At 36.5% G+C, this 21,279-nt stretch overlaps 2 protein-coding genes across 2 annotated transcripts in view; both read right to left on the reverse strand.

Annotated features, from left to right (window-relative positions):
* The window catches only part of LOC136798171 (NACHT domain- and WD repeat-containing protein 1-like), a 39,220-nt gene extending 29,270 nt beyond the window's left edge, over positions 1-9,950 (reverse strand). The window contains exons 1-11 of the mRNA XM_067054752.1: positions 9,844-9,950; positions 8,754-9,033; positions 8,351-8,445; positions 7,917-7,961; positions 5,686-5,892; positions 4,649-4,851; positions 4,020-4,359; positions 3,129-3,492; positions 2,011-2,380; positions 1,208-1,423; positions 458-714 (exon numbers count right to left, since the gene is read on the reverse strand). Coding sequence (XP_066910853.1) covers positions 458-714; positions 1,208-1,423; positions 2,011-2,380; positions 3,129-3,492; positions 4,020-4,359; positions 4,649-4,851; positions 5,686-5,892; positions 7,917-7,961; positions 8,351-8,445; positions 8,754-8,797 — 2,141 coding nt within the window. The 5' untranslated portion in view covers positions 8,798-9,033; positions 9,844-9,950. The remainder of the gene's footprint in view (positions 1-457; positions 715-1,207; positions 1,424-2,010; positions 2,381-3,128; positions 3,493-4,019; positions 4,360-4,648; positions 4,852-5,685; positions 5,893-7,916; positions 7,962-8,350; positions 8,446-8,753; positions 9,034-9,843) is intronic.
* Positions 9,951-10,570: 620 nt separating this feature from the next.
* Positions 10,571-12,395, reverse strand: LOC136798169 (sulfite oxidase-like). Its single transcript, XM_067054750.1, has one exon. It carries the CDS (start codon positions 12,368-12,370, stop codon positions 10,700-10,702), a length of 1,671 nt encoding a protein of 556 aa, XP_066910851.1. The 5' UTR covers positions 12,371-12,395; the 3' UTR covers positions 10,571-10,699.
* Positions 12,396-21,279: the final 8,884 nt, after the last annotated feature.

Consider the following 21,279-nt stretch of genomic DNA (forward strand, 5'->3'; position numbering starts at 1 on the left):
CGTCCTCGGATACTTTTGAATACCAAAACATTTAGCTCTAGTTTAGACAGTCCATTTTCGCCCTGCCTATTCATGATATACACCACTGGAGAGTCTTCTGAGAACTTTTAAAATTTTCCACCCAATACGTCACTTAGACAATAGAAAAAGTTGCATAATTTCGTAAAGTTATTGCAGTGGTGCATATCATGAATTCTAATTTTGAGTTAAAGTTGGTATAAAGTGGGCTGTCTAAAGTCAATGTATTGGCCTCTTTTGACGTCAATGCAATGACTTACTTAAATCTTATCCAAACAAAGATTTTAACTGCCGACTTTGTGCCCATTTTCTGCCTACTCTGACAATTAGAATAGGCAAGGCAGAAAGTCGGCCGTCTAAACTAGAGCTTAGTCTTGAAGGAGCCGGCAAAAATGGAGTATATCCATAAAATAACAAAAAAGTAAGATTATAATCAAACCTATTAATAGAATCTTTAACGTTTTTCTCTAAAGATATGCTTTCCATTGGTTGATAAGATTTCCATTTAGTTGCTTGATCAAAGGCCAATTTGAGGAAAAGAGGTAAAGGAGCTTGGTTGAAAGAATTCATGACCATCTCGTTTTGTTTGGTGGTTAATTGACGTTTACTGTCTACCAGCCATGCATTGAGAATGTCATTGGCAGTGTCTGTGGGTAGCTTAGTCACTTCTATGAATCCTTCAGCTGGAACCATACCCTTGAAAAGGAAGATATTAAAAAATTGACAGGCATGGAACCGTAGAATTTTGTGCCCCGCCCTCAGCTTAGAAATCTTTTTAAACAAGCTTCAACACGTTTGTTGAAACAAGTTCATGGCGCGGGCCTTGTGGTAACAGCAGTCAATGCTCGCTTACCCAGGCCGCACTGATGAGTCCTGGGAAGGACGCATGTTAACGTAAGTACAGAACTTCGGTTCATTGAGCACTCTATAGACTTATTGAGGAGCAAGCTCTACTTCTCCGCTCAACACAAGCGATTATGCAAACCTCTAAGAATTGGTTTAAGATTTGATCACGTAAACAAAAAGTGAGCAAATTTCTCAACGCAAGCTCAAGTAAAAAACAATGGAAAGAAACAAAAGGCTTCCAGACCGAGGTTTTTAATACGGACGAAATATGACGAAACACGTATCTGCGGATATAATATAGTTCAATGTTATAATATTTTAATAAGAATTCAAAGGATTTTACTTTCAACGAGTTGATGATGTTATATTTTTCATCCGGTAACGCAGAAATGATAATCTTGAATTGTTTTGGTAGTTTCTTTGGTAACCATTTCATAAGGTAAGCTCCATCGTCTGGTGAAAGTTGATCAATCGAATCCAAGAAGAGAATACAGGGGAGTTCCGAGTCATCCATCTTTTCAATGATGTTCTCTAAGAGTTCCACTTGGTCTTTGAATGACTAAAATGGAGAAAAAAAGGTAAAACTTACGATCAACGAGTCAATGAATATTATAGTAATAGAAATATAGCTAGAAGTAAATAATATGCAATCTTATGAAAAAAAGTCATTTAGATAATTACTGCCATTATTTCGAGATCGATTGCCGTACATCGAACAAAGCAAATTTTTGTTGCAAAGAAAATTGATTCTATTCTGTTGCTCAGGAACGATGGTTAAGTGGTCAAAGGCGTCAGCGTTACAAACCAGGGGTTCACGGTTCGGATCCCCTCTCCTTCCAATATTTCGATCAGTTCATACATAGCCAAGCAATGAAATATAAGCCCAAAGGGCTAGAATAGAATCTCCTTGGTAGGATCCGAAGCCTACCAAATCCTACCAAAGTTGCGCGGTCTAGCACGTTAAAGATTCGATTCTAGCCCTTCGGGCTTATACTTCATTGTAGACAAGCCGGCTAGCCTCGGACCCCATGAAAGAAATCGAAAAGCTGTCTAAGAGTCCTGGATTACTGGGTTATCCATATAAAATATCGACTCTAAATGACTGATTGACAAAATAAGTAAGAGTGAAAGAAGCAAAATATTGACCTGCGGTTGAGCAGCATCGATCGGTAGTTGTGATGACCTTTGCAACTGATTACAAATCGAATTTAACAATCTTGAAATGGTCGATGAATCCGCCGTAGTGCCAAGGAATCTGGTCACTTGGATATGATCCGGATATTCCTGTTTGGCTAAGGCAGCTGCTTTAGCCATGATTGATGTTTTACCACATCCAGATTCACCATAAACTACCAGAGTTGTACGATTCTCCTCGTCCTCTTCTTCTTTACCAATGTAAGAGATGATTTGATCAATGATGTCTTGTCGACCTTGGAAAATTCGACTTTTTTCTTTACACATTGATGAATGCTGGCATATTTCTTTGACCAGCTCGTCATCAATGTCAGCAGCCTTTCTAAGGATGGAAAGTAGGATAGTTTGTTTTTCTGCAATCTGAATTTTTTTTGTTTCTTTTGTACTGTTCTCTTTCTGTTCATATTTGAATGGAACTTTGATAGCTTTGATAAGTTCCTTGCTTCATATTTGCCCTTTCCACGGAAATTATTCGTTAGCAGCCTATTGAATTTTTTGGAGTATATTTGACTCAAACATAATTATAATGATTAATATTTGACAAACATCAAAACGTCAAGAAGCCGCGGTGAAAGTGTGGTCACCTCCAGTCATACTTAGTCTCGGGTACCTGATTATTAGCAGTACTTGACATCTACATGAAAGGTTTAGAGCGACAGTAAAGGGAAAAAATCCAAGTTTGTGAGTAAGATACTGCCTTCTACAATTAGATAGGAAGATGCAGTCACGATTGTGTTATAACATTCCAAAGATGAGAATAAAGCACTAACCGGGTTTCTTTAGTAGTACCCGCAAAGAAGCCAAAAAAAGTAGATCCAGTGATCCCGATGCATTTACACCGCTATTGATTAGTGGTAGTGCAACCATTAGGGTACCAAAAAACTTCGATCAAAAGATTTTGTTAGGCCGGGATTCAGAAACTACCTCCAGAGTCTATATAAAGTTCAGGTGGGATAAAGGCAAAATCGTGAAACGATCAGGAGCTCAAAACTTTGTATTGAATATAATAAACAATCCTCATTTAATGGTAAATTTGGAACAGATTTAGGCCCTCTCAAATGGGTACCAACCTTTCTTTAATTCCATTATCAATCATGACGACCAATATACGATAAAAATCATCACATAGTTGTTCAATATATTTCTTATGAACATCAGAGGCTTCCGGATTGACGCCGTGTTCTGCAGACCATTGGATATCATAGGTGTTAATATTCTCTTGTGGTAAAACACCAGGTATTTTGGTTGCTTTCAAATCCTCGGTGAAGCCGACAGCTTCGTCATCTAGATTCTGGCCAAGCTTATCAATGAAATTGCGAGCCGCCTTGTCATCAATGTTTTGTCGCAGATCTTGAATGTTTCGATAGAACCAATGACATTGTGATTTAGCATCTTTAGATTTGAGTATACCTCGTTGGATCTCGTCTTCCGTAACTAAATAAAACAAGATTACATGAATCCAGCTTTAAAGTTAAAAGTAATTTTAATATTGGGAGAAGGGGTTGAAGTTGAGTGACACCGCAAGAGCCAACCCTGGTTTTCGAATTTTAAAAAAGGCCTCGAAAAATCAATGAATTCAAGCAAAAGATTTATAATTATTAGCAACAAGTAAGTAAGGAAAACTAGTTTGAAAAATTTGAAGAAACCATCTTTGAAAAGATTATTGGGGGTGCAATGCCCACGCCCCACCCCTAGTTGCTACGGGACTGTGAATCATTACATCACTGTAGCGTCGCAACAAATTTATAATATACATTGTGAGCCCAAGTGCCATTTGAAGTTGTCCGTCGCTCTTTTGTATAGTGTTTTGCGTATTTTGTTAATGACGTCCTTTTTGAAAAAAGATAAAGACTTAACCGTTCTGGAAAGTTTAAGAAACCATGTTTGAATTAATGCTGTGCTATACGTAATAAAGAATTAACTTCCCTAGACCCTTTCTAAAAGCTATATGAATTTTTTACCGGATTGAAAGTATTTCCATCGAATATTTGGCTTTCCTTTGAATACTTTATCGGCAGCTTCCCGAAAAACAACTTGCATTCGCTCAAAAGCTGCCCACCATTCTCCAGATGCTTTGCCGCGTTCTTCTTTAGAAACATTATGATTTCCGTAATTCGGTAAAAGGTCGGTGATTGGTTGTAAGACGTATGTAGTTGGAATAATGTTCTCGTCTTTCAGAAACCATTTTTGAAGGAGATCTTTGTCGCTTTGTTCTTCAACGACTTTAAACATTGCTTCGAATTCGGTGGCGACAATTTTCGGTGGAAATGGTCGGTAACCGTATTTGTGCGACAAAAAAGTCTAAGAAAGAAAAGTTTTTAATTAAATATCTTAACTTTTAGTTATATGTGGTATTATTTGAAACTTTTTTTAAATTTTAAAATTCTGATGTGATGCAACTTTGATAAGAATGATATTTTCACAATCTGAAATTCATACTCCAATGTTATATGATAATGCGTTAAGTGATAATGTTAGTTTCCATAAACTGTTATGTCCTTGATTTTTGTTTGCCATACTTGTCATACTCTCACTTGAATTTAGTTGCATGCTAGACTACTTTTTGAAGGTTTGGAAGGAATTTACTTACAACAAAACTCGGCCCTGTCGAAATATCTTGACACAATTTCAGTTCTTTCATACACAATTCTGACGTCATGTGGTCAGCGGTAGCTTCGTCACGTACACCCCATCTCATGTCCACCACTTGAAAATCATATCCAGTTGATTGACAATATTCTTTCAACTTTGGATACACCTTCACCATTAATGCATTTCGTTCGTTAAACGTATCTGGGATGAAATCAAACAATTTAATAAGATGTGCTTCAAGATACCATGAGAACCATTGACAATTACCATGACCATAACCTTCCCCCTCCCAATATAGAAAGCTTGTAAAAAATTATATTTTTTTCCGTATCCCTGATCTTTTGATGAAGTACAGTTTGAAGAAAGTATAGTTCCAGCTTTTCAATGAAGACTTATTCAATTCCTATAATCCAAACTAAACTCGCTCGTTGAAATGTCAAAAATCAAAGAACAGTCTCAACAAGTAAATCAACATTACACTAGCAAGTCTATCTTACTCTATAGCAAGCCTGTCAGCCCCTTGAGGCTGATGTGCATTCAAGACTTTTCATTTTAAGACATTACGGTTCGCAACGAAACGGTTCCGATACAGACACTGTGTGGACACCAAAATTTATTATAAACCTAAAAAATATGTTGCAAAGCAAAACGGATCAAAACAGCTACCATCCACTATTTTTATCGGAACGGAACTGCTCCGAAACCAATATGAACACTTCCTCTCCGTAGAGAGCCTACAGAAACGATGCTAAACCATAACGTCTGAACAAACACGTTTTTTTTATAAGAACAAATTATAAGAGAACATAAGGCTTCGATGGCCAAAAAGTTAAGAACATTTTAAGGCTTTGTGGACTCTAAACCACCCGATTTCTTAGGAAAAGTGACAAAAACACTCACAAAATGGTGAAATTGAAAGCATGTTATATACTAAGGCTTGAAGATCAAAAAGTTAAGAGCATCCGAAGGCTTCAAAAGTTTTGGATGTTCTTATAAAAAAACGTGTAGTTGATATGAAGAGCATTTAAAACATACCGGTGAATGTGGAACTGGTGAAGATGCGAACAATACGTGCTTGTGATGGAATATTGATGTCAATAACACCTTTCAACAGTTCAGATGCAACATCTGATGAATATTCAACTACTTCCTCATTGCCTGATTCTTTTTCTTCTTCGTTTTCGTCATCTTCTGGCTCATCTTCTGGCTCTTCTTCTTCCTCTGGTTCTTCCTGTTCTTCTTCTAAAAAATTGATATATAATTATTTGATAAAGAGAGATGGTGTCATTTGGCTAGATGGAGCTTAATCGAAAGAATCAGCAAGCATGTCCTAGTGTATTGGGACCTCACGTCTCTGAGAGGGTTCGGTGTGCAGACAAAGCGTCAAGAGGTACCCCCCGAAACGTCGCACATTCTCCCCGGAAGATCCATGAAGGTGACCCTGTATGTGGGGAAGATTTTCTGGTCGTAGCTCCAAGGTATGCTGTTTTTCTTCTATCATATTTTATTTTAACTGAACGTGCTAACCGAGCTTTAGTATATTGTTACGTCATCCTTACTTAGGCCCAATTCTAAAATTGATAATTAAGGTTTTGAGTTCCAGACTCATTTAGGTGTTGAAACTTGTCTTAGGCTACATAAGTTAAAGGGAAAAGTCTGCGAAATTTCTGGCAAGTTAAATCAAGCCACAAGTCTACCCATTATTTTGAAAGGATACGTCACCGGATACATAGATAAACAAATAGATTATATTCTCAGATTCTAACTCAAATAAAGTTAAAATAACAAATATTCTATCAAGGTTAATAATCATAGTCGAACGTGCGCACCGCACTGGGCTCAACTTCAGATTTTCCCGTTATTAGAAGGCCCAATTGTAACATTTCAAATATTTAGTATTAGGTAGCAAATATACTTTGTCCGTTTTGGCTGAAATTTGGTACACTTGTTCCTTGGGTGAATACCTGGGGGTGTTTTTATCTTAATTTTTTCATTTTTTTATGTGCGTTAGAATAGTGTCCTCGTCCTAAGAGCCTTTCAAAATAAATAACTTAGGAGAAAGTTCCTCAAACCTTTTGTGGCTTTTGTTCACACGTTGCTCTGAAAAATTAATTTCCCACAATTTATCATATACGAAAATTGATTTTAAAATTTATCGAGATATTAAAGTTTTCTTGGGTTCACAAATGTTTACATATATCCCTATTCTTAAAGTCTACCATCATAGCTTTACAGTCACTATCCACAGACAAGTTTAAAATATCCCGATCAAAGGGTCTGACAATTGTGAGATCAGCCAATCTCCGAACTCTGCTCAATGGCACATAAACAAAACTCAAATTGATTCTTTTCATTCCTTTTGGAGGGATTAAATAAATTTCAGCCAAATTTGACCATTTTTGCAGTCTCCAGGCTGCCCCAAAGTCTTAGCCTCGTTTTGGCGAAAAACTCGTCCCCAGGCCCCAAAAATCAAAATTTTCAAAAAATGAAAAATATTCACCCAAGGAACAAGTGTGCCAAATTTCAGCCAAATCGGGTCGTTTTTAAAGTCTCCAAGCTGCCAGCCTCGTTTTGGTGAAAAACTCGTCCCCAGGCCCCAAAAATCAAAATTTTCAAAAAATGAAAAAAAACCCCCAGATATTCACCCAAGGAACAAGTGTGCCAAATTTCAGTCAAATCCGACCTTTTTTGAAGTGTCCAGGCTGCCCCAAAGTTTTAGCCTCGTTTTGGCGAAAAACTCGTCCCCAGGCCCCAAAAATCAAAATTTTCAAAAAATGAAAAAAACACCCCCAGATATTCACCCAAGGAACAAGTGTGCCAAATTTCAGCCAAATCCGACCTTTTTTGAAGTGTCCAGGCTGCCCCAAAGTTTTAGCCTCGTTTTGGCGAAAAACTCGTCCCCAGGCCCCAAAAATCAAAATTTTCAAAAAAATGAAAAAAACACCCCCAGATATTCACCCAAGGAACAAGTGTGCCAAATTTCAGCCAAATCCGACCTTTTTTGAAGTGTCCAGCCTGCCCTAAAGTTTTCGGACGGACATACAGACATACAGACATTCTCAGATTATAGCTCAACTGAAGTTGAGAATAAACCTTTCTTTAATTATCTTGAAAAGATTTTGGTGTAAGAGTATTTTTACCATTTTTAATAGGACTTTCAATTAGTTTTTAATTTTAATTTAATTAGTTTAATATTTAATTCAAGTTTCATTTTTAAGACAACAATTACAAAGACAACTTAAGATACAATAATTGCAATGTTTTACCTTCTTCTTCTTGCTCCTCCTCTGGTTCTTCTTCTTCTTCTTCTTCTAAAAAATGAAAGAGAGAAAAGTTAAGATGCTATGGGAATATTGACAAGAATAATTGAATTTTGCAACTTTTTAGAATCTTTAATATTTCTTGGTAGTGAAAGTATGAAAAGCCCTCCGAACGGTATTAACGATGACGTGATTTTAATTTGCTTTTTTTGTATAATGAACAGATATTAAAAAGGCAATGAGGATTTTTTTTTGCGTGATGAACCAGATTTTCACGTGATGATGGGTATCGAAGGAGAGGGGTCCTGACAGGCGTTGGATTGAGAGATTATGAAAATGGTCGATCCCTATCAATTTTACCTAATAAAACTCGAATTTTCTTGAGTACTTTGTGAATCTTTTTATTTCACTACACTAAGAAACCGAATATGAAGTACTACCTGATACCACTTCAGGAGTTGGCTCTCGACTCGGTTCTTGCTCCGGCTCTGGGACGGGTTCAGGTTTTGGTTGTGATGGTTGCAATTCTGGTTGGCTGAGCCAAAAAGATAATAAAATACATCTATTTAACTTAGTATAAAAGTAGGATAGCAACTCTAAGCTGGGTATCCACTGAAAACAATAAGTTCGTCGCAAATACCTGCTAACAGAAAGTCTTTTCAAGTATGGAAAATAGACTTTCAAAATACAAAAAAAACACAAAACAAGACAAAGTGTCAAAAAACTCAGCTGGCACACAATGTCGTTTCAATGTTTTTAACGTCATTTGGATGTAATGAACGTTAGATTGACGTTGTTTGAACGTCATATATGTCGACGATATATGTCGATGGGAAAAATTACCTTGGTGCAGGCTTAGGCTTTTTCTTGCTAATCAAAACGCCCATGGTTTCCTCGGTTACATCAATAAAAAGGCCCAAACAATTTCGTATCCATTAAAATCTTTCAAAGAGTGAATCCATATAAAAGCTCAAACTCTCAAGACGTTATGACCCATCTACAAACACAACCAAATATGAATATATGTTTCAAAATTCGAAACCAAAATTTATGAATTCATAATCCTGGTTTTTGTATACCATAGATTTTCTCCATTTAAAAGTGCAGGTCTCTTCCTACCAATCTATAAAAGATAAGGAATAGATGTTACTGTTAGAGATGATAATGAATAACTAGAAATAAGGTTATTAGGTTTCCAAGGAAACTATTTGAGTTTCATGTATGTTTAATATGAGATAGACATAAATAAAATATATGTTACACTGTTTGTTCTTTTTACACAAATTTATTATGGACAGTATGGGAAAATGAGAAATCTTAGATAGTTATTAAATAACGAATTCTAAGAAAGTGTTAAAAACTGAAAGTCAAAAATATATAAAAAACTACTTCATCAGATGGGAAACCAAGATCAAAGACTCGATTCGCAAGCTGCTAGCAAGACCATCTTTTACCAAGCATATTTCTTGATTTCAAGGTCCCTCTCCATTCGCGAGTTGCTAGAAAAAGTTGTGAGAAGACACTTAAACTTCTACTACTAATAGAATTCGCTTTTTTATTAACTATCTAAGATTTCTCATAACGTTCGCTAGCAACTTGCGAATCGAGAGGGATCTTGAAATCAAGGAATAGGCTTGGTAAAAGATGGTCTTGTCATCCTACATGGCAACTTCAACTTTTGGTAAAAAAAAGAGCTGTAAAGATGCATGTTTTCATTTATAAGAACAAAGTATAATATGAGAAAATAAAGTTTACATGCCAAAAGTTTTAAAGAACACTGTAGGCAATTGGATTGAAGGCACTAAAAAGTGTAATTTCTTATAAGGGAATATAGACCATAGTACTCTAAAAATGTTGTAAATAAGAAAAAACGAAAACTAACAAGAAAAAACGAACATAATGAGCAATACATAAAATAAAATTGAATGCTTACCATATGTTAGAGATTTTTTTCAAAATAACTTATCAAATGAAGATTTCAAGCATGCCTCAATATCATCTTGAAATACTCCATCTCTTCAATATTTTCAAAGAAAATCTAAGGCAAAAGATGAAAACATGATATACAGTGATAATACAATAATCAGTATAGATAATCGACTAGTTCTTCCCAGATAAATTCTTGTAAGGTTAATTAAAAAAATTCTTCCACGACACTTAGACATCATAGTTTTCGTTAGGATAGCGAAAAGAAAACATGTTTATTTTCACAAAATCCTTCTGTTCATTAGCTTTACTTGATAAAATTCTTAAACGATTACTCAAAAGATGGAAAGAAATGACAAAAAGTATATTGTTTATCTGGAAGACATAAAAATAAATTGAAATATAACTGCAGTTTTGATAGAATTTCTTTAAAAAACAAATTTAATATTTTCTATTTTTAATTTCCTGTGATGAAAGAAAAATTTAATAAAAAGGCAAATTACAATCAAAGTATAAAAATATCTAATTATAATTAAAGAAGAATTAAATTGAAAATAAAGGTATGTGGCTTTGGCCTCGAACTTTTGATAGAACTGCAAAATTATTGGCTTCAATTAAAATAAATCATTAAAAATTTGCAACTACAACTTTAAAAGAACATTGCTCGGCCTAAGAGACATTTGATTACCGTTGTATTAGTCAATCAGTAAGGAGGTCTTTTACCAAGACTGTAATTAGACCTAATTATTTCATTACTTAAAAATTGAATAAAAGTAATATTTTGAAATATATTACCACGCTATGTTATAACAAAACAGATATATATGCATTTTAAAACCGACATAAACAAGCAAAATAAAGTCTTATTCAGAATCTGTGACTTTCAGTTCAACGTTATGCCAAGAATTATTCAAACATCCCCGAAGATTCCAGACAGGAGCAACAGTGTCTGGCTGTGTGTTACAAGAGCTATCAACAGCTCTACACATGATATTCATCTTGCCTTTGTGACCTTCTGGAATCAGGACAGTACATTCCCATAATGTCCATGAGTAGGTGCTATCAAGATCTTGTTCAGAACGATTCAACTCAGCAGTGATCCATGATTTGCCATCATCAACAGACACGTCGACCCTAAGGATACCACGACCACCTCCACTGTAGGCATAACCTTTGACTGTAAGCTCTTCTTCAGCTTGATCTACCTCAGCACCATCAGTAGGGTAGCAGATAGCTGATGTAACAGGTAACTCTTGGATGGCAACAGACTTACTGAAATCAACAGTATCCCAATCAACGTTTGAAGAGAAAGGTTTGTAATCATTCTGCTGCCAATGACCTTGGTATTCATCTGGACTGACAGCAATGCGTTCGAGCCATTTCACATTTCTGGCACCAACAATACCAGGTGCAACAATACGGAGAGGGAATCCATGATCCCTCGGCAAAGGCTCATCATTCATCTCATATGCAACGAGAATGGGAAGATGTTTCGCGAAAACTCGGTTAATGGGTATGGAAGCACCATAACAACTTCCTGAAACATCCTTATCAGCTCCTTCAAAATGGACATGCTTCAGGGTTTTATCATTGGGATCAATACCAGCAGCTAAAAGTAGATCTCTTAATAGCACACCACCCCATTTAGCATTACTGATTGCATTATGGGACCAGCTAAGACCTTTGACTTTCTTTATTTTATTCATTTCACTTCGACGATTTCCAGCGCATTGAATGGCAGATATGATTTCAACTTTCTCAAATTTGCTTTTGAGCTCGTTCAAATCTAAGGTGATACATTTTGAAGTGCCTTCAATTTTAAGTCGACAATCTTCACCTTTTAAATCAGGAACTGGCAAATGATTTCGAACAAAGAAAAGATCATTCGGTGTGATTAAATTATCATTGGCTAACACACTTGGAGTTTCACCATTAAATGGTTCCTTTGAGTTTGCCAGAAGTGCTGGATGGCGTTTAGGATCATTGGCAAAAGGACCTTCAGTTTTCCTTGCAACAACCCAATCTTCCTTCCTCAGCTTTCCAATATAGTACTCTTTGAGCATTTCCAAAACTTCACCTTTTTTGTGGAAAGCATACATATCCCAATAGGGCTCCAAATTATCACCAGCAGCAAGCATGATTTTAGTAGCACCTCCTGGGTGACCTTCTACAAAATCAGTTATGTCATAAACATTGTTATCGTAAATGACCCAAATACCATCTTGCTTTGTTTTTCTCTTAGATACTTCATCACGAGAAAACACATTTTGAGCTTTTTTTGCACACTCAACAGGAGAGTTTTGACCATCAATATAAAGTTTTAACAGCGACCCAGAAATAGCCAAACCCACAGCAGCAAGACCATATTTCAGATAGTCAGATGTTTGATGGGAGGAACCGTCTGTGGATTTCAATCTTGCTTGATACACCGGATGATTCTTTGGTTCTTTCAATTCACTTTTGAAACAAAAAGCAGCTTGTATGGCTGGATGATGCTTCACAAGCAATTTTTTGTTTACAGCTCTGGACAACATTGCTAAAAAGAAAGAATTAAATTCTTCTCAATTTCATTAATTACTGTGACTAAAAATAAAAATAGGAGAAAATTAACCCTGAAAAATGTTGGCAACATTTTTGGACGAATGGTTTATAAGGCAGTTGGGAAAATCGTCAACCCTGAAACGGTTATGTGGCTTGTAGATAGTCACCACTAAAGTGGATTCAAACATTTGAGGATTTCTTTATCTAGTTATAATAGAAGGCCAACCCTTAGAATTCTAAGCATTTTTGCATATAACATTTATGTTATAATAAAGAGTTGTTTTTTATTTTTATTATAATAACGCTCTATTTACTTATTGAGCACTCTACGAGGAGAAGATATACACCCTCTACAGTAACATTTATGTTATAATTCTGCTGGTGTTTGGTTGAAAGTAGATAGAATTTTGAGACTTTTTTGAGACGCAACATCTATTTTTGGCTATATTATAAAAACTTTAGCCGGAACTAATTTGCAAAAACTTCAAAAAAGTCTCTAAATCCCATTTACTTTCAAACCAATAACGTTTGGTTGCATCCAACAAAAGATGTTACAGATCCCATGGGTTGTCCCCCTACTTTTGAGAAACAAATAGCCTAGCCTTGACACCGGCGAATACGATGAAGAATGACTTTTTGGTGGTTTTATATACACCTGTAAAAACTAGATTGTAAGGAAGATTCTAAAAAAATAGCTGTTTTCTTAGACGACTACGTTAAAAGCACTTTTGAAACTTTTAAATAAACTATGGAAAAACCTAGTAATGATTTTTAAAGAAATTTACATTAAAAAAACCTTGCTAATCGAGATATTACAAATTACCAGAGTGTATTTATAAACTATATGAATTGAAAGCCCCATATTCTTTTGTTCCATTGGCATTTTTTTACAAAAATGGACCTCAATATCGCACTAGCCTGATTGTATTTGTAGAAAATTGGACAGATGAAATTTCAATTGTGGGTACCGTAACTACATGTAATGCCAATATACGTCAACTATCTGATCTGCAAGGTAGTTAGAATAATTTTTTAAACAGCTTACTCAGAAGGTTTTTTTTATAAACATTTTTAAAGGAGATCTAAGGGCAAAAATTTCTTTATTCTTATATTTTTAGCTCTAAATCCTGGAAATTTGCCTGCAAGTCGGCCCCAAGTCGCAATAATGTTTGAAAATTTTTTCAATAGAGAAGCCCTTTTCTACATTGCCATCTGCTTCAAGTTTTTGTTTACTTTACCTACATTGAGACCCATTTGAGTTTTTTTTTATTTAAACGGGGCGGCAAGAGATTGTTTTTTGCCGACTAGATTAGGGAGGTCAGTCGAAATTTCAAAATCATTTTCAAAATGTCAAACTAAACCAATAACCTTACACCGCATAAAAAGTCAATGGATTACTTGAAAATTTTTGGATTTACTTCGTTGATTCAAATTTGCGCGAAGACAACGCGGGAACCCCCCTGATCGAAAGATTTCAAATTGTAGCTTGATCTACCATCTTTCAAGCTCAAAAGACCGTTTCTTACGGGACCAATTTGCTCAATTGTATAATCTTACGAAAAGTAACCATGGTTTTTTACGCCTAGGTACATATAATAATTATACTAAATAGATCCAAGATCATTTGAGTATACTATATACTATATATTTCAATGAAGTTGGAACTAAAGGATATAAAAAATGCCATTATTTTTGTAGTGAAAAGGTGAAACTCTTGCAGTTATATCAATATCCAGACAGTGTCAATCGAACGAATCGAACGCCGAATCAATCGAACGCAATTGAACGCAATTGAATAATTGCAATTCGATTGTTGAACGCAATAGAATCGCAATCGAATATTACCCACGATTTACTGTTCGATTGCTTCGATTACGTTCGATTGTATTCGATTACGTTCGATTGATTCAATTGTATTAGATTTTATTCGCTTTGGTATGGTACTTAAGCACCGTTCACGCTAAAAAGCTCTAACAGATTGATCCAATTTGATTTAATCGCAATCAAAGTAATTGAACATAATCGTAATCGAACATTAATCCAAAGTAATTGACAATCAATCGAACCAATCGAACATAGTCAACTATCAATCGAACATTACTCGAACGCAATGGAACACAATCGAATATTACCCAGGAATCGGCTGTTCAATTAAGATTCGATTACATTCGACAATCGAATCGCAATTATTCGATCGCGTTCGATTACGTTCGATTGGTTCGATTGCGATTTTTGTTCGAAGTTGTTCGATTGACACCGTCTGGCAATATGCAAAAAACATTTTGTTCAACCACCTTCACTTCAAGATAGGCCACCATAGAATGAACTTCCTTTTATAGGATGAACCATGTGGCTTTCAGCCTTGCACTCCATCACAGAGCCTATTTGAGATATTTTACTAACTAATATATTTCGTATATTTCTTATCTTTAGAGTCGGGGTCAATTAATAAAATACAAAGAATAACATAAATAAACACCACTTGGTCATATTATTCTTGGCGACGAAGATAAAGCTTTACAAGAAAAAAGAAAGACTACAAACACAAAGGTAACACTCCTTCATCGTAGACAACTGATTGACTGCAAGGTAAGTTAACCGACAATTACAGTCTTTTACCTGTAATACAGGTGGCCACCAAACAACGTTTGGTTCTGTTTTTCTCTCTATATCTATCCAAAACTATAAGTCTTTCACCTAATAGGTGAACTACCAGACAATTTGTTTGGTTCTTTCAAGGTGTGTGCATTACTCTAAGTTATTCAGGCTTTCACCAAGTACGGTGAACCACCAGACAATTTGTTTGGTCTGATAAACACTTGCCTCAGCCTTTCACCAATCCAATTGGTGAACCTCCATCCTTACAAAGGTTGGTCTGTTGGTAATATGAGTACTAATGCCACAGCCTCATTATTCTTTGACCCTGACTGCCACCCAGACAATACACTGAAGGCTTTTCTTGAATTCACCCAAGACTATGAATTACGTTACGCAGCAATGTATCCAGATCCTCCAAAGATATCCTTGGACTCTGCTCTTCAAAGGTGGAAACTTGGAAACGACAATAAAAACCCTACTATGGCAGAATATGATGATATGGTCGACCAATGGAAAGCCAAAGACATGGTTGCAAAATTCTTGGGCATCTATTCATCAAGGCGCTTGGTTAGTGACTGGACAATGGCCATGCCAACTGAAAAATCAAGAAAGGATGCAACGTGGAACCAGTTTAAAGACACAATGGACAGTTACTACAAGCCTACCGAGTACCTCACATTGAAACATTTCCAATTCACATCCCTCTCTCAAGGAAAAGGGGAAACCTTTATCGCATTTTCCAACAGAGTTGAGAAGGAAGCAAAACACTGCCAGTTTCAATGCTCGAATGATGACTGTACTGCACTATCAACTGCTGTCAGGGACCAAATAGTAATTGGTTTGTCCAATGAGGAGATTCGAGAAGAAGCACTAAAAAATTCCTGGGAACTCAATACACTACGAAAGGAAGGCATGCGTCTCGAAAGTGCATCGAAAAGTGCATGTGAAATTGGTGGAGAAGGAAAACTCAATAAAGTCTACGGGAAATACTCAAGAAAGAATGCAAACCGAAGAAATGGGACACACGTGCCAAATATAGACCAATCAACATCCTGCTTTTTCTGTGGAATAACAGGCAAGAAACAAGATATCGTCGTACATGCTAAACAATGCCCAGCAAGAGCATCTGTTTGTAGCAAATGCAACAAAACTGGCCACTATGCAAAAGTATGTAAAAGTAGACCAGCAAGGAAGGAAATGGAAATCAATGAGGTAGAAGCATCGACTTCAACTGATGAGGAATCTCAAGTGTATAATGTGAATCTATTCAGAATCAACAATTCAGAGAATAGGACATATACAGAAGATTTTAGAACAAATATTCTCATTAACAACCATCTAGACACTGTATTAGCCGATACAGGGGCAGGAATCTCAGTGTGTAGCATGGAAACAGCTAAAAAATGGAATATCCTAGACAGAATGAGTAAAACAAATCTCAGACTAAAGCCATACAAAAGCAAACCGATACCAGCAATTGGAGTTAGTCGATGTAGTGTTTCATTCGGTGACAGGAGGGTTCCAGTTCAATGGTACATCATAAAAGAGCCATGTGAATCCATACTTTCCGGTGCGATGGCAACCCAATTGAATATTGTAAGCTTCAACAACCAACCTGAAGTACTTACACCTGTCAGAATGATCCATCTCACAGATCATTTACTGAAGAAAAATCTACAAGACATCATTACTGAGATGACACCAATTTTCAATGGAATCGGTAAGTTGAAAAACTATCTTGTCAAGCTTCCTGCCAATCCAAACATTAAGGCGGTTGCAGAACCTCCTAGGAGAATTCCTTATCACCTTAAAAGTCGTGTGGAGGAGGTCATAAATGAAATGAAAACACAAGATGTTATTGAAGAACTCCCTGCAGGTCAACAGACCCCATGGATTTCCAATGTAGTGATAGCCCCTAAAGACGATGGCAACATTCGCATAACCCTTGATGCCAAGAACCTAAATAAGGCGCTTCTTTCATCAAACTTCCCCATTCCACGTCCAGAAGATATTAAGGCCCAGTTATCTGGCAAAAAGGTCTTTTCCAAAATTGATTTAAAATCAGCGTTCTGGCAATTAGAAATAGAAGAAAATGCTAGGAATCTTACAGTCTTTCATTTAAATGGCAAGCTCTATAGGTATAAGAGATTAGTCATGGGGTTAAAGCCGTCACAAGGGGAGCTCAATGCAGCTCTTCAGCCTCTGTTCTCAAATCTTCCTGAGGTTCACGTCATACACGATGATATTATAATAGCCACCGATGACGAAAGGTCGCATGTCCATATAATTGAGAAGACTCTATCCATAATGCAAGAAAAAGGGCTCACACTCAACAAGGATAAATGCAAATTTGGGGCAAAAGAAATCAAATTCTGGGGAATGGTCATTTCAGCAGCTGGTATAAGACCAGATCCTGAAAAGGTTGAAGCTTTAAACCACCTCACCACTCCTAAGAACAAAGAGGAGTTAATCAGTTTCATCTGCATGATGCAGAGTAATGCTGATTTCATTGAGGGGTTCTCTCAAAAAGCTTCTACCTTGAGGGAGCTTACAAAGAAAGGGGTAAGGTTTAAATGGCAAAAGAAACACAATGATGCATTCTACTCCCTTATAGAAGCATTCCGTAAGGACGTACTCCTGCGTTATTTTGACCCAAATGCTAGAACGTTTATTGTTGTTGATGGTCACAAGACGGGGCTAGGCGCAATTTTAGCACAAGGTCCGTCTTTAGAAGAAGCAAAACCAGTTGCTCTAGCCTCAAGGACAACCAATGATTCTGAGAAACACTGTCCTCAATTGGATTTAGAAGCTGCTAGCCTTGACTTTGGACTCAGACGATTCCGTGAATATGTTGTAGGTTCGCCTGCCCTTATCAAGGTGATCACTGATCACAAGCCCTTGGTACACATATTCAATGGAAAGCATTCTGGTTCCATTAGAACAAAGCGAATCAAATTGAATCATCAAGACATACCGTTCATTGTTGAATACCAGAAAGGGTCTCTTAATCAAGTAGACTACATGAGTCGTCATGGGAGAAAACTTTCCAGTCTTCCAATTGGCCAGAGAGAAGAATGCAATGACCTCAATTATCTTCTATACGCGCTTCATATGACACAAGTCGTTGATCACATTTCACTAGCGAGAATTGCTCAGGAAACCGCTGATGATAAAACACTCAGTCACATTCAAAAATATCTCTGGAAGGGCTATCAATCAATCCCTAAGAACGTCTCCAAAGAAGTTAAAAGATTTGGACCTGATATGTCGGAACTAACCGTTATGGCAAACGGAATAATACTCAAGGATGATAGAATTGTTCTTCCAGAATCACTACACAAACTAGCTATTGAACTAGCACACAGGGGATCTCACCCAGGACAAAGTGGAATTGAAAGGAGACTTAGGTTCCATTTTTTCTTCCATGGAATGTATGATAAGGTGAAATGTTTTGTCAGTTCTTGCAGTGATTGCGCATTGTTTGTTGATAAAAAGACAAAGGAACCTATAACCAGTCACAGGGTACCTGAAAACTCTTGGGACACAGTGGTCGTAGACCTCTTTGGTCCCATGCCATCATCCAAGCATATTGTTGTTGTTCAAGATCTGGGATCAAGATACCCAGCAGCAAAGCTCGTAGCTTCAACTAAAGCTGATAAAGTTATCCCTGCACTAGCGGAGATCTATGATGAATATGGATATCCTGAAAATCAAATATCTGACAATGGTCCTCCTTCCAACAGCAGAAAAATGGAGGAGTTTACTAAAACCCATGGTGTTGCCACAAGGTTCTCATCCCCTCATTTTCCTAGTCAAAACCCAGCCGAGACATTCATGAAAACAGTGGGAAAAGCAATGAAGATAAATCAGCACTTAAAAACGAATGAAGCAGAAATCTTTTACAAGAAACGCTCAAAACATACCGACAGACCCCTCATCCAGCAACGGGTGTGGCGCCTGCAAGCATGATTTTCAAGGATGGGCTGAAAGACAAATTTCCAAGAAAGGCCTTGACTGAAAATGACATCAAAAAAGCATGGGCACTAGACAAAGAAAAGAAAATTCAACATGAAGAGGTTATCAATGCCTCAAAATACCGAAAATCCTCTGATATCACGCAAGGGGACTTGGTATTAGTTCTAAATTATACAAGGAGATTTAAATTCGATCCAATATTCTTACCTTCTCCTTATCAGATACAGGAAATAAATGCAGAAATGAAAAGTGTTCTCATAAGAGATTTATTCTTAGCGAAAACCCTACTAAGGCACCTAGATGATGTCAAAAAATGCCAATACTTCATTGACACCACACCACGACAGGAAGGACGCAAAACCACTCAGAGCAACCTGGAATTAGAAGAAGCAGCAAAGCAGTTAATAGAGGAGGAGCATCATGGGGAGACTACCTTTCCTGAAGCACCCTCAGTGCAAACTCCCCCACTAGTTTTCCCTCAAACAGCCCCACAACCCCTTCCCCCAAATGATGAACCCACTCACCCGGAAGAAGGAACCATTCCGCAGAGGGTATCAACAAGAGTTAGAAAAGCTCGTAAACGATACATTGAAATATGCTAAATTTATCTTAGATTGGGAAAAACAAATTAAAGAAAAGAACGAAGAAACAACAAGGGTATTACAAGCATCTTGCAAGACAACATCGAAAGAGATGTGACTCGAATGTGGATCGACGAATAGTGGTTTTAATAGAGGAACAAAATGCTCAACCAGACGTGAACGAATCGATCATTATTAACAATGACAAGGATGACGGCGATGACAGGATCTCACTCCATTTTCATTGAAGTCTTAGGTTTTTATAATTTTTAATTTTTGTAATATTTTTTTTGTAGTGTTCATCTATTTAAATTATATATACTTTTTGCATTTGTATAATGGTTGTCATACTATATTTCGTATATTTCTTATCTTTAGAGTCAGGGTCAATTAATAAAATACAAAGAATAACATTAATAAACACCACTTGGTCATATTATTCTTCTAACTAGCCCAGAGAAAAATTTTAAACCTTTATTATTTGAATGCATCTCTTTTTAATACTCAAATATAAAAAAATTAAAAAATTTTAACTTGGTCATTAGTCAAAAAAGTCATTAACAGTCAGGCACATCATGGCAAATGAACGGGGTGAGCATTTGCATGGGGTATTCCTCACCCAGTGTAAATGACGCACGCAAGCAACAACAACGCACGCAAGATGGCGGACAAAGTAACGAAGAAAATTTCTCCAGTAAAAACAGACAGAAAAACTAGAAATAGTAGCAGTAATATAACAAAATCAACACCAAAGAAAACAGCTGACACAGAACTAACACAACAACAACAAGTAAACACAGTAAACAACAATATCTCTTATGAAATGGTATACAAACAAAACCAAGAACTTATCATTCAAAACCAGGAAATTATCAAACAAAATCAAGACATCCTCAGCAGAATGACAGCTCTTGAACTCAGCACCGACAGACGAATCAAGGAAATTATTGAATCCCTCACCAACACAAAACACGAGGTAACAAAAGTGATTGAATCTCAAGGTTTTTTGGATGCAAAGTATGAAAGTCAAAAAGTTGATATAATAAAAATGGACACCAAAATCAAATCAATGATGCAATTCAACGCGACCTCAGAATAAACAAACTAAAAAACCATGTAAAGAAATCAGAGCAAGCATTAGATGATGTCAATTTTGCTTTAAATGACCTAGAACAGTATGGTAGAAAGGAGATGATGAATATCTCAGGTGTCCCACGACTGAACAACGAGGACACAGACAAAATTGTTATGGACATTGCAAACAAAATAGGGGTAGACCTAAAAATTGAAGATTTTGGAGTTAGTCACAGAACATCAGAAAAAGGAACAGCACCCATCATTGTCAAATTTAACTCTAGACGAAAAAGAAATGATATGTGGAATGCTAGATGGAACTTAAAAAATGTGAAAACTTCAAATATTGGGTTTAATGTTAACAATTCTATTTATTTCAACGAGAGCCTCACTGAGTATAATCGTTCGATTTTCAAGAAAGCATGGGACAGATTGAAAAGGTCCAAATTATATGAAAGAGTTATCACCGAAAATGGCATTACTTATGCATGGAAGACTTACAACAAAGAGCATAAGGACAATCTCAAGTCAATGTCGCCTAAGAAATAGTTAATTTTTTTGAGGAAAAAGTGGAAAATTTACATTATTGGCCATAAAATCTTCATTTTTTATCTAAAAAGGTTGAAATTTTGAGGGATGGTCATAATTGATGGCTTATACCCAAAAATGAAAAA

The sequence above is a fragment of the Clytia hemisphaerica genome, unplaced genomic scaffold (genome assembly GCF_902728285.1).
Source record: "Clytia hemisphaerica strain Z4C2 unplaced genomic scaffold, Clytia hemisphaerica genome assembly, whole genome shotgun sequence".
Classification (NCBI taxonomy): Eukaryota; Metazoa; Cnidaria; class Hydrozoa; order Leptothecata; family Clytiidae; genus Clytia; species Clytia hemisphaerica.

Excerpts from the sequence above, each read along its gene's own strand:
- LOC136798169 (XM_067054750.1), bottom strand. The coding sequence starts at position 12,370 with ATGTTGTCCAGAGCTGTAAACAAAAAATTGCTTGTGAAGCATCATCCA.